Source organism: Balaenoptera borealis, assembly GCF_965194805.1.
Source record: "Balaenoptera borealis genome assembly, chromosome: 4".
Taxonomy (NCBI): Eukaryota; Metazoa; Chordata; class Mammalia; order Artiodactyla; family Balaenopteridae; genus Balaenoptera; species Balaenoptera borealis.
In genome coordinates this window covers 9600426-9618240 of record NC_138861.1, presented here as the reverse complement: position 1 = coordinate 9618240, position 17815 = coordinate 9600426, and the positions used below count along the sequence as shown (strand labels likewise).

Below are 17815 nucleotides of genomic sequence, written 5' to 3'. Positions count from 1 at the left end.
TGAAAAAGGAGAAGTTATAACAGACACCACAGAAATACAGAGCATCCTAAGAGACTACTACAAGAAACTCTATGCCAATAAAATGGACAATCTGGAAGATATGGACAAATTGTTAGAAAGGTATAACCTTCCAAGACTGAAAATAGAAAATATGAACAGATCTATCACAAGTAATGAAAGTGAAACTATGATTAAAAATCTTCCAACAAACAAAAGTTCAGGACCAGATGGCTTCACAGGTGAATTCTATCAAACATTTAGAGAAGAGCTAACACCCATGCTTCTCAAACTCTTCCAAAAAATTGCAGAGGAAGGAACACTCCCAAACTCATTCTATGAGGCCACCATCACCCTGATACCTAAACCAGACAAAGATACTACAAAAATGAAAATTACAGAACAATATCACTGATGAATATAGATGCAAAAATTCTCAACAAAATACTAGCAAACAGAATCCAACAACACATTAAAAGGATCATACACCACGATCAACTGGGATTTATCCCAGGGATGCAAGGATTCTTCAATATATGCAAATCAATCAATGTGATACACCATATTAACAAATTGAAGAAGAAAAGCCATATGATCATCTCAATAGATGCAGAAAAAGCTTCTGACAAAATTCAACACCCATTTATGATAAAAACTCTCCAGAACGTGGGCATAGAGGGAACCTACCTCAACATAATAAAGGCCATATACAACAAACCCACAGCAAATATCATTCTCAATGGTGAAAAACTGAAAATATTTCCTCTAAGATCAGGAACAAGACAAGGATGTCCACTCTTGCCACTATTATTCAACATAGCTTTGGAAGTCCTAGCCATGACAATCAGAGAAGAAAAAGAAATAAAAGGAATCCAAATGGAAAAGAAGAAGTAAAACTGTTACTGTTTGCAGATGACATGATACCATACATAGAGAATCCTAAAGATGCCACCAGAAAACTACTAGAGCTAATCAATGAATTTGGTAAAGTTGCAGGATACAAAATTAATGCACAGAAATCTCTTGCATTCCTACACACTAACAATGAAAGATCAGAAAGAGAAATTAAGGAAACAATCCCATTCACCACTGCAACAAAAAGAATAAAATACCTAGGAATAAACCTACCCAAGGAGGTAAAAGACCTGTATGCAGGAAACTATAGGACACTGAAAAAAGAAATCAAAGATGATACAAACAGATGGAGAGATAAACCATGTTCTCGGATTGGAAGAATCAGTACTGTGAAAATGACTATTCTACCCAAAGCAATCTACAGATTCAATGCAATCCCTATCAAATTACCAACGGCATTTTTTATAGAACTAGAACAAAAAATCTTAAAATTTGTATGGAGACACAAAAAACCCCGAATAGCCAAGGCAATCTTGAGGGAAAAAACAGAGCTGGAGGAATCAGACTCCCTGACTTCAGACTATACTACAAAGCTACAGTAATCAAGACAATATGGTACTGGTACAAAAACCAGAAATGTAGATAAATGGAACAGGATAGAAAGCCCAGAGATAAACCCATGCACCTATGGTCAACTAATCTATGACAAAGGAGGCAAGGATATACAATGGAGAAAAGACAACCTCTTCAATAAGTGGTGCTAGAAAAACTGGACAGCTACATGTAAAAGAATGAAATCAGAACACTTCCTAATACCATACACAAAAATAAACTCAAAATGGATTAAAGACCTAAATGTAAGACCAGACACTCTATAACTCTTAGAGGAAAACACAGGAAGGACACTCTTTGACATAAATCACAGCAACGTCTTTTTTGACCCACCCCCTAGAGTAATGGAAATAAAACCAAAAATAAACAAATGGGACCTAATGAAACTTAAAAGCTTTTGCACAGCAAAGGAAACTATAAACAAGACAAAAAGACAACCCTCAGAATGGGAGAAAATATTTGCAAATGAGTCAACGGACAAAGGATTAATATCTAAAATATATAAACGGCTCATGCAGCTCAATATCAAAAAAACAAACAACCCAAACAAAAAATGGTCAGAAGACCTAAATAGACATTTCTCCAAAGAAGACATACAGATGGCCAAGAGGCACATGAAAAGCTGCTCAACATCACTAATTATTAGAGAAATGCAAATGAAAACTACAATGAGGTATCACCTCACACCAGTTAGAATGGGCATCATCAGAAAACCTACAGACAACAAATGCTGGAGAGGGTGTGGAGAAAAGGGAACCCTCTTGCACTGTTGGTGGGAATGTAAATTGATACAGCCACTATGGAGAACAGTATGGAGGTTCCTTAAAAAACTAAAAATAGAACTAACGTATGACCCAGCAATCCCACTCCTGGGCAAATACCCAGAGAAAACCATATTTCAAAAAACACATGCACCCCAACGTTCATTGCAGCATTATTTATCATAGCCATTGAAGCAACCTAAATGCCCATCGACAGACGAAGGGATAAAGAAAAAGTGGTACATATATACAATGGAATATTACTCAGCCATAAAAAGGAATGAAATTGGGTCATTTGTAGAAATGTGGATGGACCTAGAGACTGTCATGCAGAGTGAAGTAAGTCAGAAAGAGAAAAACAAATATCGTATATTAATGCATATATGTGGAATCTAGAAAAATTGTACAGATGAACCGGTTTGCAAGGCAGAAATAGAGACACAGATGTAGAGAACAAACGTATAGACACCAAGGGGGGAAAGGGGGGCGGTGGGATGAATTGGGAGATTGGGATTGATGTATATACGCCAATATGTATAAAATAGATAACTAATAAAAACCTGCCATATAAAAAATAAAATTCAAAAAAAAAATGTTAATCTCATCCAAAAACACCCTCACAGAAACGCCTAGATTAATGTTTGATCAACATCTGGGCACCGTGGCCCAGCCAAGTTGACACATAAATTTAAACATCACACAAGATAATAAAATTAATTTACAATCTTAAAAACAAAAAAAAAGGACCCATGACAAACAAAATAACAATATTTACATAAAGATAGGATCAATAACAGTGGTGCATTGTGCCGTATCAGAGACTGAGGCAGAAGGAAAATCAGTAAGTACTGAGAGTTTTGGTGCCCCCTTAAACTTTACATGGGAAGCAAGTGCTTCTCTCATCCCTAACCTTGGCCCTGGTGTCACGGTGATATTCTGGAGAGGGTTGGGATGGTTAGGGACAAAACAGGGTGGCAGAAGGTATGGAGACTTAGGAGTAGATTTCAGATCTTAGGTCTCAGATCTCCACTTTAAAGAAGAGAATTTCACCCATTTCACCCAAAGTTAAAGCCAAACCTTATAAGGCTCTACAGTCCGGCCAGCAGCCCCTCAACCCTCCAACACTCTTCCTAAAGGCTTCCTTGCTTGCCTCCCTGAAACCACTGGGACTGCTTAGAGTCCCTCCACAATGCCAAGCACGCACCATCTCAGAATCTCTGCGCCCTCCGTCCCTCTGCCTGGAGTCTTCGTCCCTGACATGCACGGGGCTCGTGTCTCGCCCCCTTCGAGTCTTTGCTCACGTGTCACCTTCTCAGAGTGGCCTCTCCTGACCACACTTTTTGAGGCTAGACCCACCCTTTCACCCCTAACCCCTCCCTGCCTTATTTTTTACATTGCATCTCTCGGCCTCTAAATATTATAGAATATAATGATTTTCCAGGTTTATGGTGTCCTCTTCTCCTGTCCAATTGCATGCTCCACAAAAGCAGGATTTCTGTCTGCTTTGCTACTGAGAGTGCTCAGTGCTTAGGTGAGAACGGCCACCACATCCCTACCCAGTGGTTGACCGAACAGATCCAGTAGAATGCATGGTGCAAAGGGAAAGGAGGACTGCTCTCTTTTACGGTCTAGGGCACTACTGCTACTAACAGTGAGTAAAGAAGCTTCTCCCTTAAACAAAAAGGACACTCTCCAACCTGTGAAAATTCTCACAGCTGCCCCCCCTTGACCTGTTGATTGGTCTTCCTGTACACTCAGTTTTCCTTCCTCTTGAAATTCTTTATTTCCTGCAAAATCCTAAGTTAACTGCTCTCTTTTCTCAAGGGTAACTTTAATCACAACAGCCAACTCTAGAGACACAGAAAAGGCAATCGGTTATTTGTCTGCTGTTTAGCTGTAAAACTGTCTTTTCTTCTTTGACATTTTCCTTGGTTCTGTTATCACGCATGCCTTTCTGTTCAGGGCTGAGGCAATCCGTCTGTAATCCAGTACCCTCTTGCTGATTCGGCCAAGAATGGGTCATAAGTCAGTCAGCTCGCTCACTTACACCTGATATCCCTCCTTCTCACACTGAGTCCCTGCTTCTTTTAGCCTGGTACGCAAAGCAGGAGCTAGTCGCCTGGCGATCCCCAGGCAGCTGAGAGCCCTGTGGGTAGGGGAGACACGAAGAAGGAAGGAGTAAGCTGAACTTGACTCGAAGGTTTCCGTCCTTAGTCTTAAAGAAACAAAGGTCTCTTTTCCTAACTGCAACCTGTCCAAAGAACCTATCTTCCCATCACCCCGCATATTATAGCTATGCTGATAGTGATTAAAATTGGAACATCAAATTTATTTTTATACAGAGGGAATAATCAATATATGTACTTTTCTAATATGGCCTTAAATACTACCCCAAATTTCTTAGCTATTGATTTTTTTCCCTCTCCTACCCTAAAATGTATGTATTTTCTAATAGTTACCTGTCCATTTAATAGCAGTAAGAGTACATCAATTGCCTAGGTCAGGTGTCAGTAAACTTCTGTGTATTGAGGGGCCACATAGTAGATGTTTTAGGCTTTGCAGGCCATACAGAGGTCCTATGATGGAAGGAAGTATGGCACCTTTGAGAAAAAACATCAGAGGGATTGAAGAGAGCTGAGACGTGCTAAGGAGAGCTAACATTTGTGGAGTACCTATTAGTAAGATCTAAGCACTTTACCTTGGTCCTCACGACAGTCCCAAGTGAAAGATACTACTATTATTCCCATTTCAGAGATGAAAAAACTGAGGCACAGAGAAGTAACCAATCCAAGGTTACAGAGTTAGTAAGTGGTAGAGCAGAAATAAGATTAGTCTGGAGAAGTAGGATAGGACCAGAACATGCAGTGATGCATAGGCCTAGTTAAAATTTTTTACTTTTATGATAAGAGAAAAAAGAAGTCACTGAAGTGTTATTGAAGGAGGAAAGCTGTGTGTGTGTATGTGTGTGTGTGTGTGTGTGTGTTAACATGAACGTATTTGCATTTCAAAACAATCACTTGAACTGTAGCATGAGAACTAGTTGAAAGGATGGGAAGAGTGGATACTGAGAAACCAGTTAGGACGTAAATGCTGTTGTCTGGGCAAGAGCAAGAGGTGATGGTAGCAAGACTGGGGAGATGGCCCTGGAGAAGGACAGAGTGGATGTGTCTGAGATACACTTTGGAGAGACAGGGGGTGAGAAGTGAGAAGAAGAAGACTCACGTGTCAAGGATGACGCACAGGCGCCTGGCTTGTGTCACTGGATGTGATGGTGTCATTCTCCGACGCAGAGAACACAGGAAGAGGAGCACACCTGGGCTTGGGGAAGAAGGTCATGAATTTGAGGTATTTTGAGACATCTCCACTTGGCGATGTTAAGAAGTCAGCTGTATTTGTGGGTCTGGAGCTCAGAGAGGTCTGTGCCAGAGATCTGAATTTGGCAGCCATCTGTGACAAGTAGGAAACACGCAAATGGATGAGATCAAGTAAGGCAAGTGAGGAGTGAGAAGATTGCCTAACATGTAGTGAGGAAACCCAAGCTTTCCTTGGCCTGGATTCAGCTCTTCACACCTTTTTTCCCTTACTGATACACACCCCCTCTTCTGAAAGAGCAAAACAAGTCCAATTGTTAATCAGGAGGAGAAATATACCAAGAAAACTTAGACGGAGAACACCCAGAAAGTAACTTGCCAAATAACGTTCCCAGAAGCTTGGAAGAATTACTTCAGTTTCTGCAGGAGCTCTTGTTACAGATATGGAATAACTTGAGCATTCAGAGAGGTGGACTCTTTTTTCAAGTTATGATTCCCAGAGCTATTATTTCATCCATAGCCTGCTACGTATTGCACATTCACCAAGGAAAAATACACATCTAGCCCTTACACCATCTATTCATGCTATTATTAAAATAGCTCTGGAGCAGATACTTATCTAATATGAGAATTTTCATGAGATAAAAATCTGAACTTTAAAAAAAAGCAAAACAAACTCTTTTAGTTCATAAGCCATTGAGGATAAATGTTTCCATCTAAGTTCATTAGTGAAGCTTCTTTCTCGTTCTGACAGGGAATTGTGCAGTAACTGAGCAACGCGGTGATGAATACGAGAGGGGAGCCGGATCAGCCATGCCAGTATCTCTGGACTGTTCAACCATCAGTATCAATAGAGCAAATCATTATAACTCCAGTTTTGTGACAATCTGGTTGCGTCTGTTAAGAGTGCATGTAGGGTTTCCCTGGTGGCGCAGTGGTTAAGAATCCACCTGCCAATGCAGAGGACATGGATTCGAGCCCTCGTCCAGGAAGATCCCACATGCCGCGGAGCAACTAAGCCCTTGCGCCACAACTACTGAAGCCCTGCGCGCCTAGAGCCCGTGAGCCACAACTACTGAAGCCCATGTGCCACAACTACTGAAGCCCGTGTGCCTAGAGCCCATGCTCCGCAACAAGAGAAGCCACCGCAATGAGAAGGCCACGCACCACAAGGAAGAGTAGCCCCTGCTCGCCGCAACTAGAGAAAGCCGGTGCGCAGCAACGAAGACCCAACGCAGCCAAAAATAAATTAATTAAATAAATTTAAAAAGAAAAGAGCATATGTAGAGTGAGTCAGACACATCCCAGCAGGAAACAGGAAACAGATGGCTCACTCAAATTAGGATAGTCCAAATAGGTCGATTAAAGGGACTCTTTACAAAAGTGTGGGAAGCATAGAGGAAAGTGTCGAGGACGGTGCAGTGTCCTGGGGCCTGAAGGGACGTGTGAGAGAATAGTTAACAAAACCCAGAAAGAGGAACGCAAAAACGTTTTGTGGAGAAGGTCACCTTGAGAGGATCTGTGATCTTTGATGGAGGGACACAGCCCAGCTCTAAGCGATCCTGCAGGGAGGCAACCAGCAAAGTAAATACCCTGAATGTTCTATCCTTGCTGGGGGCCCCATCAGCCAAGAGCTGATTCAGGCCACGCAGGTCAGAGCCTCCTGGGGCAGAAAGCAGGGTGGAGAAGGGTGGGGAGGAACTGAAGAGAGAAACAAAAGACAGCAGCACAAAGAGGAGGACTGGCAAATAAATAACTAAAATCAGTGGGTAGAAGTTACAGGAGCGGGGGTGGGATGGTGGCAGTGATTTTCATATAAGGAAGCCCAAGAGGCTGGCTCAGAAAGTCACAGGTTAGTTTTATGTGTCCATAATAATATGGCAAGAGCAATGCTAAAACCAGTGGAAGTGATCAGACTAAAGGTGGGTGACTACCTCTTGGAAATTTTATAGAAATTAAGCAGAACCACATTACCGCTAAGGATCCTTTCAGAGCTGTGTACTATGATTCTCTATTGGTTGAAAAGAAAGTCAGGTAAAGCTAACATCTTGGCAGAAGTACTAAAAGAAAGGTGTAGATTTTCTTTGCTTTTAGTAAAATGGATATTTGAAAACCCATTACCAAACTGAAAAATCCCTGTGTGCAAAAATATCCATCACAGCAAAGAGCAAATTGCTGGGCCAAGCTTCATTTCTAACAGGTGGGGAATAGTTAAGAAAATTACAGTATGTTTGTCAATACAACATTGTGCAGGATCAAATAATTATAAATAAACAATTATAAATACAAGAAATCACGAAACAGCATGGAAAATGAATACAGTATAATGTTAGGTAAAAAAAGCAGGATTTGGGCAATGCACTCGGCGGCCCCGCGGACCTGTCTCTGGCTTCAATAGTGTTTGGACGGAACAGACCCAGGGACCACGCCCTCGCTCCAGCCTCTGGGCACCCTCAAACCTTTTCCCCGGTCACAACCTTCCGAATCGGCCACTCAGCGGTCCTCGGCCACTGGGACCAGCCAACACCATTTTTGGAGGCTAACTCCTTACTACCGATCAACCACGAGCTCCTAGATTCGTCACAATTATTCCACCGAGGTGGAGGCCACTGTCCCCCGCCTGGTCAACGTGCATCTGCAAGCCTCTGACACCTACCTCGCTGTGGGCTTCGATTTCAACCACGACGATGTGGCTCCGGAGGGCATGGGCCGCTTTTTCCGTGAAGAGGCTGAGGAGAAGTGCGAGGGCCTAAGCGCCTCTTGAAAATGCAAAACCAGCATGGCGGCCGTGCCCTCTTCCAGGACGTGCAGAAGCCGTGCCAAGATGAATGGGGTAAAACCCAGGACGCTGTGGAGGCCGCCATTCTCGGGGAGAAGAACCTGAACCAGGCCCTTTGCCACCTGCAGGCCCTGGGTTCTGCCCCTGCACACCCCACCTCTGTGACTTCCCGGAGAGCCGCTTCCTAGAAGAGCAGGTAAAACTCATCAAGAAGATGGGCAAGCACCTGTGCAGGCTGGCTGGTCCCCAGGCTGGGCTGGGCCAGTATCTTTGAAAGGCTCACCCTCAAGCACGACTAGGAGCTTCCAGAGCCCGGCGGCCTCTGCAGGGCCCCTCTGGTGTCAGAGCTTCTGCCTGAAGCCCCTCTCTGCAGCTGCTACCCAGCTTTTTAACCACCCTGGAGCACTCTCCCAAGTCATGGACCAAATGGAATCAATAAAGCTTCTTGCAGGCAAAAAAAAAAAAAAAAAAAAAGCAGGATTTGAAGTTTTATAATACTCTGCTCACAATTTTTAAAAAATATCTGAAAAAAATCTTGAATGAAATTACCAAAAATTAAAATAGTTTTATGAAGGTGGTAAAACAATGGATGGTGATCCTTCTTATTTTCCAAGTTTTCTGTAATGTATGATCACATTTAATTTAAAAAACTGTATTCAGCATTGTTATGTCAAATACTTAAATAGGTTTCATTTTTTTTATTTTAAAAATTTATTTAGTTATTTATTTTGGCCATGCCAAGTGGCTTGCAGGATCTTAGCTCCCCGACCAGGGATCAAACCTGTGCCCCCTGCAGTGGAAGTGCTGAGTCCTAACCACTGGACAGCCAGGGAATTCCCTGTTTCATTTATTTTAATGACAATTTAAATATATTATTTTAAAATGCAATAAAAGTTGTACCTTATGGAGGGCTGAAATTTTTCTACATCTTCATCTGGATGGAGGTTACCTGAGTGTATACCTAATAAAAATACTTGTGTTATTTATGACTGACACAAGTTATGCATATTTATATATGTACATGTATATATGTTATACCTCAGTAAAAGTTTTTTAAATTGTAATGCACAACACGTTATCTAAAGTATACTGGATAAATGAGACTGACTGTAATTCTTTCTAATTTACCTTCATTTTATCAATACGACACAGTATGATATTCCTGATTTTTAACTTCAAAGACAAAAAAAAAAAAATCTTATAGCATTCCTACCTATCATTGCCTGTTTACTGGAAAACCCTTGTCTCTGGATACAGTACCAAGCTGTCGTGATTGACAAATTGGAAGTCATGACAACAGGATGGTAGGTAATCCCTCACCCCATAAGATTTCTAGTAATAATAATAGAAATAAAGAGAGAAAACACAGATTGAGACTGGGGATGAACTGCTATTTGAAAACATAAGAAAAATGATCTCTATTTATATTACCACTTGTCATTTTCTTGGTACTTTTTTTTTGGAAATTCCTCACAGTGGGAACCTGTAGAACACAGACACAAAATGCAGTAAGGTCAAATCTTTGTCAGAAGTGGTGCTGGGAAAACTGGACAGCTACATGTAAAAGAATGAAACTAGAACATTCTCTAACACCATACACAAAAATAAACTCAAAATGGATTAAAGACCTAAATGTAAGACCGGACACTATAACACTCTTAGAGGAAAACATAGGCAGAACACTCTTTGACATAAATTGCAGCAGTATCTTTTTTGACCCACCTCCTAGAGTAATGAAAATAAAAAACAAAAATAAACAAAAGGGACCTAATTAAGCTCAAAAACTTTTGCACAGCAAAGGAAACCATAAACAAAACAAAAAGACAACCCACAGAATGGGAAAAAATATTTGCAAACAAAACGACCGACAAGGGATTAACCTCCAAAATATACAAACAGCTCATGCAGCTCAATGTCAAAAAAACAAACAACCCAATCAAAAAATGGGCAGAAGATCTAAATAGACATTTCTCCAAAGAAGACATACAGATGGCCAAAAAGGACATGAAAAGATCCTCAACATCACTAATTATTAGAGAAATTCAAATCAAAACTACAATGAGGTAACCTCACACCACTCAGAATGGCCATCATCAAAAAGTCTACAAATAGTAAATGCTGGAGACGTCCGCAGAAAAGGGAACAATTCTACACTGTTGGTGGGAATGTAAATTGGTATAGCCACTGTGGAGAACAGTATGGAGATTCCTAAAAAACTAAAAATAGAGCTACCATATGATCCAGCAATCCCACTCCTGGGCATATATCCGGAGAAAACCATAATTTGAAAAGATGCATGCACCCCAATGTTCACTGCAGCACTATTTACAATAGCCAAGACATGGAAGCAGCCTAAATGTCCATCAACAGAGGAATGGATAAGGAAGATGTGGTACATATATATAATGAATATTACTCAGCCATAAAAAAGAATGAAATAATGCCATTTTCAGCAACATGGATAGACATAGAGATTATCATACTAAGTGAAGTAAGTCAGACAAAGACAAATATATGATATCACTTATATGTGGAATCTAAAAAAATGATACAAATGAACTTATTTATAAAACAGAAACAGACTCACAGACATAGAAAACAAACTTATGGTTACCAAAGGGGAAATGGGGGGTGGGGAGGGATAAATTAGGAGTTTGGGATTAACATATGTACACGACTATATATAACACAGATAATCAACAAGGACCTACTGTATAGCACAGGGAACTCTACTCAACACTCTGAAATAAACTATATGGCAAAAAGAATCTAAAAAAGAATGGATATATGTATATGTATAACTGAATCACTTTGCTGTACACCTGAAAATAACACAACATTGTAAATCAACTATACTCTAATATAAACTAAAAATTAAATCAAAAAAAATCTTTGTCAGAAATTAGCAATCAGAGCCAGAGCTAGAACCTGAGAGTTTTCGAAACACAGTCCTGAGGTTCAGATGTGCTAGCTATTCTGTGCTTCTTTAAAAGGCCATATCCCAAGAATATCAGTCTTCTCAGTGGAAGTTGTCTTTTTATTAAAGTTGATGTCCATTTAAATGTAAATTTTTGAGTTATTACTAGAAAGAGTATGTCTAATATCTCAGATTGTAGGTAGCAATCTCTCCCCAAAACGAAGTGACTGGAGATATTTCCTGATGAACAGGGATATCCTAATTCAAACAAATTGTAAATTTCAGGAACTGTTTTCAGGAACAGTTTAGCTTTCTCTCTATGACCTGGAACAATGCCCATTTGGAGATGTCAGCATAAAATGAGAAGTATTATACCACTTTCCACTGTACCTTTGGCTTGTGTATGCAAAGGACTTTTTCACTATAAGCCTGTAAAGCAAGTCACTTACTTTCCCATATTTCTCATTCTTCACGATTATCACATAAGATGTTTGAAAATATTAAGTAATAATATTATTTGAAGACTCTAAATGTCAAGTGCCCAAATTTACCCGATTTCTTTTTTTCCCCAGCTTTACTGAGATATTATTGACATATAAGCTTAAGATATACAACATGATGATTTGATACCTGTATAAACTGCAAAATGTTTATCACACTAAGGTTGGTTAACACTTTTGTACCCTCCCATAATTACCATTTTTTGTGTGTGATCCCTGAGTTTTTATTTATTTATTTTTTATTTTTTGCTAGCAGAGTTGCATTCCTTTCAGGAGGCTCCAGCAGAGAATCTGTTCCCTTGCCTTTTCAGCTTCAGAAAAGAGCTTACTGGAATAAGCTAAGTGCTAGGATGGACCCCCCTGTCTCAGCTTGGATTGTATGCACACCTACGAACAAATCACTGTACCCAGGAGAAACTGTTACTCTTCCAAGGCTGGCATGGCTAACATTTCTACTTCTGGAGCCAGTGAGCAGCTTTAACTCCATCTGAGCTACATAATGTAATACTTGAAGGGAGTAGCTCTCCAGCGCAAACAAGGAAAATGAGGTGCTTTTAGCAGTAGTAGGACTAAACACTGGTCAGGCAAAAACAAGCAAGCACAAAAAACCAGCTGTCAGATTCACAGAGATTAAGAGAAAACACATTCACATTTTTGCTACACTGTCAACCAGGCAGCTGATCCAAGGGTTACTGAGTACTGAGCACCAGGTGCTGCGAAAGATGCAAAGATAAGCAAGACAAAGCCCTACTCTTTAGTAGCAATCGTCCAAAGCTTTGCTTTCAAACTTTAGTGTGAATAAGGTTCCCTAGGGAACTTGTTTAAAATGCAGGTTCTGGGCTCTCTTCCAGACTTGTTAAATGAATTTTTGGCCCTGGGGTCTGAGAATCTTCATTGTTTTAAAGCAGGTGATTCGAATACAGGTGATCTCTGAACAATACTTTGAGAAACACGTTTATAGGAGGTGTCAGCACATACACACAAAAAATGATGATACAAGGGAGAAGTGGAAATTCTTGAGAGTTTCAAATTGTGTGCTCCAAGGGTAAAGCAAGCAGGGCTTAGTCTCAGCTGTGAGAGATGAATGAAGATTTGGTGGCCATAAAGAGATATATTTTGGCTTTTAATAAGCAGATGAAAGAGCAAGGCATTCTAAGCGAAGCAAGCAGTGTGAGTCAAAGCACAGACCCCTAGGGCCCTCAGTTATCCTTTTTAGAGAGTGGTCTGAATAGGATAAAAATTACATTCTTGGTAGTAGGCTATAAAAATAACTTAATGCCACTGAATTTGTATACTTAGAAATGGTTCAAGGGTAAATTTTGTTATGTATATTTTACTTTTTTTTAAAAAGTAACTTAAGACCTATTGGTGGGGGGATTCTATCTATATTATAGAAATTTGGTTTGCGCCTGGAAGCCTCGATGGTTGGAACCCTCTCAACACTTAAAACACAGCAAGTGATCATGGTCTTTTTTTTTTTTTCTTTCTAAGTATTAATTTATTTATTTGGCTGCTCCAGGTCTTAGTTGCGGCACGCAGGCTCTTCGATGCAGCATGTGGGCTCTAGTTCCCTGACCAGGGATCGAACCCAGAGACCCCCTGCATTGGGAGCACGGAGTCTTAACCGCTGGGCCACCAGGGAAGTCCCCAGGGTCATGGTCTTTCTCAGCAGGAATGTTGTGCCAATATTTGCTCCCTGCTTAGGCTCAGTCATCAGACAGGATGGGGGGCCCTGGCACTGGGGCAGGATTCTGGAGGCTCCTGCTCTACCAGCTGTAGACCTTCTGGCAGAGGTCCTGGGGGGAGGGGCAGGGCAGTGAAAGGCACTTGGGGGTTCAGGGAAGCAACTGCTTTACCAACTGAAATGGAAGTGTTCCAGTATTTTCAGAACTGGTCTGACTGTTATCAGTGTAAACTGGCTGAACACCAACAATATTCCTGGGTGTTTTGGGCCTTGTGTTCTATTTCCAGCACCCGTTTAGCTGCAGGAAAGCTTAAAAAGAAGGCTGGATTTGTCTTTGCCTAGCGTATCTTACAGAGATGGATCCTGCTCTACAGTTTCACGTTTCCTCTTCTCCAGCCTTTCTACCTGCCACTGATGCCCATACGCACACTCCCAGGCGCCCAGTTCCCACGAGGATACCTCAGCACCAACACCTGAATGTGCTTCAGGTTCTTCCCAAGTCCCCAGATCGGTCCTTCAGCATCTCCCTGACACACCTACCCAAGCTCTTCCCTTATGTCAACGTGCCCGACAACCCACCCAAGAAACAGACCTGATAAGTCAAGACGAAGACCTGTGCTTCTGATGACGACCTGTGCAGGCCTCTGTTGTCCAGAGCGGTAGACACATCCCTGTTGCTGTCATTTCCGGGAGGATGGTTGGTGGGGTCAGGAGCTACTTTTGAGAATAGAGTCGTGTGACATCGCTCATCTCTTAAAGCACGTCATGAGGGTTTCCACTCGCGGATGACACTTAGTACAGCTACCCCTCAAACATCTCTGCCCAAAGGAGGCAGGATGGGGGCTTCCCTGGTGGCGCAGTGGTTGAGAGTCTGCCTGCCAATGCAGGGGACACGGGTTCGAGCCCTGGTCTGGGAAGATCCCACATGCCGCGGAGCAGCTAGGCCCGTGCGCCATAATTACTGAGCCTGCATGTCTAGAGCCTGTGCTCCGCAACAAGAGAGGCCGCGATAGTGAGAGGCCCGCGCACCGCGATGAAGAGGGGCCCCCGCTCGCCGCAACTAGAGAAAGCCCTCGCACAGAAACGAAGAGCCAACACAGCCAAAAAAAAAAAAAAACAAAATTAATTAATTTAAAAAAATAAAAGGAGGCAGGATGACTAAGTAAAATAACATTCACTAAGAATCCCAGAACTCCAGTGACTGCAACCTCATTTTACATGATCTCAAATGTGTCAGTATGTGCTCTGTCTCTAACCCCTTTCCTTTCCCACACTCTCTCTTAGGCAATGAAACAATGGAATTAAAAAGGTGAAGTAACCAGATGCAATCAGGTATCCTGAATTGGAACTTGGAACAGAAAAAGGATATTAGTGGGAAGATTAGTAAAAATGCAAATAGATTTCTGTAGTTAATAGTATTGTACCAATGTTAATTTTTTAGCTTTGACAAACATAGTATGTTATATAAGATACTAACATTAAGGGGAAGCTGGGCGAAGTGTACATAGGAACTCTCTGTACTATCTTTGCAACTTTTTTGTCAATCTAAAATTATTCCAAAATAAGAAGTTTATTTTTAAGAAAGGTCAACAAGGAAGAGAATCTAGTCCATCATTAGACTCTATTCAAAGAATGACTGCATTCCAATGATACCACTAATACCCTCGGTGTAAAATCTTCCTCCAGGTCATTCAAAGCAAGGCAAACTGGCATTCTGGTGTTTTAGCAACAGTCCACAATGCATAATTGTTAAAAACATTGCACAAAAAAGCAGTCTGAAAAACAATTACAATAAAACACTAAAACATTTTAAAGAAAATATGTTTATATTGATTTAGATTATAGATATGAAGAGAAAAATTAACCCCAATAGTTGATTTACTTTTGAGAACACCTGTGGATTTCATCAAACTGTTGCTCGAAGTACCTCCAGGAATGAGACCAGGGAAAGGAGGGGAAATGTATACGTTTGACTCTATATACTTTTGTACTGCATGACTTTGAATTTTCATTTTCATTTTTTTACAGTGAAAATGTATTATTTTTATAATTGTTTAAACAAAGATTTTTTTTTCAGTAGCAGGTTATGTATCATGTGGAAGAGATAGCTATGTTTGAAATGGAACACCAGCGACAATTACAACTATAAAATAAGAGAAATGCAGTAATCAAAAAGAAAGAAAAAGAGGGAAGGAAGTTTGCTAGAGAACACATCCAAGATGTTCATGGTGCTTATTACATATAAGATGAATTTTTTCACTTCTGTATTTTGTTTTTTATGATCAATATGTGTTTTTTCATAATTAGTAAAATTTTTTTAATTAAAATTACAACCTATACATACATGTATTTATCAAATTTTTGGTACATATATTATGACACATGCTCCTACGTGGCTCTTTACACTTGAGTAAATGGCAAATTTCAGAATATGAATCATAAACTAGCTTCAGAAAAAATTCCTATATCAAAAAAAAAAAAAATAGGCCTCAAGACCTTGGCCATTGATGCCTAATTGGTTTAGCTTCCTTTTCAAAGTTATTTAGAAAAAATATTTAGCTGTGTACAAGGGCTGCTTTCCAAAATTCTAGAAGTAATGCTCAGGGAGATGCTGTTTGAATATTCCTGTGAAGTGTCTGAAACCAAACATTTGCTAAGTATTTTCAAAAGAAGAACTTCAAACCTCTGGTTTTCTCTCCCTGTGGTTTCTTTTCTCATCTCCCCTTGAATATCCTTGAGACACCACAAACAAAACAAGCCCCAAGTCAAATCCAACCTCTTAGCTCCTTCCCATTCCCAAAATTCTCCTCCTCCAACCTTGCCCTGGAATTAAAACAGGGCTTGATTCTCTCCAAAAATAACTGATTCTCTCCAGTTGGATCTGGAGGGGATTTTACTTCGCCTACCCTAGGAAAGCACTGGAGCAAGAGGGTCGCATTCTCAGAGGTAAGGGGAACATAAACGCCAGGCAGGAGAAGGAGGAAGGTCTCAGGAAAAGCTGTGTGGCGGCAAGAGCCCCCTGGAGCAGAGGAGAGAGAGATTAGCAGCTCAAGTGAGTGTAAACTTTGGAAGGATATTAAAAGGGTATTTTTAGGAAAGTCTGCCCTGTAATGTGCTGCATCCCCCAGCCCTACCCCAGCACGGCACTCCACCCTTAGTCCCAAAGTCTCTAAAAAACCTGAGTCCTCCATTTATTGGCTGTATGGCCTTGGGCAAATCAGTGTACCTCTCTGTTTATTGATTTCCTCATCTGTAAAATGGGTCTATGACTGCACCTACTTTATAAGGGATGTTGTCAGAATTACCTGAATTAATCCTATTCCATAACTCAAGCAATGCCTGACTAAACTGTAAAAGCTACATAGCTATGTATGTCAGCTACTGTTCTTCTGGGCCCCGATAGTCCAACTAAAGCTGCTTTTAACGTACCCTGAGCAGACGGGCTCAGAAGTAACCCTGTAGAATTTGAGCTACTATTTCAGGTTGGGTGACACTGCCTACCCAGTCTCCTGATCTCTCCTTGCTCCCAACCTTAAGCAGCACCAAGTGCGGTTGCTCCATCTTTGATTTATGTATTTAGTTTTAAAGTCTTTATTGAATTTGTTACACTATTGCTTCTGTTTTATGTTTTGGTTTTTTGGCCGTAAGGCATGTGGGATGTTAGCTCCCCGACCAGGGATCGGATTGAACCCACACCCCCTGCACTGGAAGGTGAAGTCTTAACCACTGGACAACCAAGGAAGTCCCGCTCCATCTTTTAAAATGTCTCCATCCTCTCCTCTCCAATGCCTTAATTGATTCACTGACTCTTGCTTAGATGGCTGCAATAGCTACCAACTTGTTCTTCCTTTTCTCAGGAACTTCTAGGCTTGATGTCCTTCAAAATGGTGCTAGAGATTCTCTAGAATACAGATCTGTACGCATCACTCCCCAGCTTAAACCCGTTTGAGCATGTCAACAGTCACTGTTTTCAACTCAACCTCTGATCCTTAAGTCCTGCTATTTTCCACCCACCTACGTCATCATTGTCAGTAAACATTTTGCACTAGCATGACTCCAGGCTTTTCCATGTGTTCTCTCTTTTCTATGGATTGATCTTCTTATTATTCTTTAACTAATAAGTTGCTATTTACCTTCAAGACACTAATAAAAAATTTCCCTTCTGTGTATATTCTTTCTCAGCAACCCTAGGCAAAACTCGTCATTTCTTCCTCTCTGTTTCCATTTCACTTGGTACATAGCCCTGCCTTTGCACTTAACCGGCTGTGCTGGAATTGTGTGTTTATGGTCCTGTCTTTCTCAGTGACAGAGACGGTGACTCATTCCTTGCTGGCCAGAACCGTGCCCACATGCCTGGCACATCAAAGATGTTTAATAACAGTGTGATGAGTGGATGAAT

General features: G+C 40.9%; 1 protein-coding gene across 1 annotated transcript in view; it reads right to left on the bottom strand.

Moving 5' to 3' along the window:
- HERC6 (HECT and RLD domain containing E3 ubiquitin protein ligase family member 6) overlaps positions 1 to 17815 on the bottom strand; it is a gene marked incomplete at its 5' end in the record, with an annotated part of 126313 nt that overhangs the window by 82964 nt on the left and 25534 nt on the right. Inside the window, 3 exon segments of the mRNA XM_082391601.1 lie at positions 7996 to 8107; positions 8193 to 8499; positions 9747 to 9798. Coding sequence (XP_082247727.1) covers positions 7996 to 8107; positions 8193 to 8499; positions 9747 to 9798 — 471 coding nt within the window.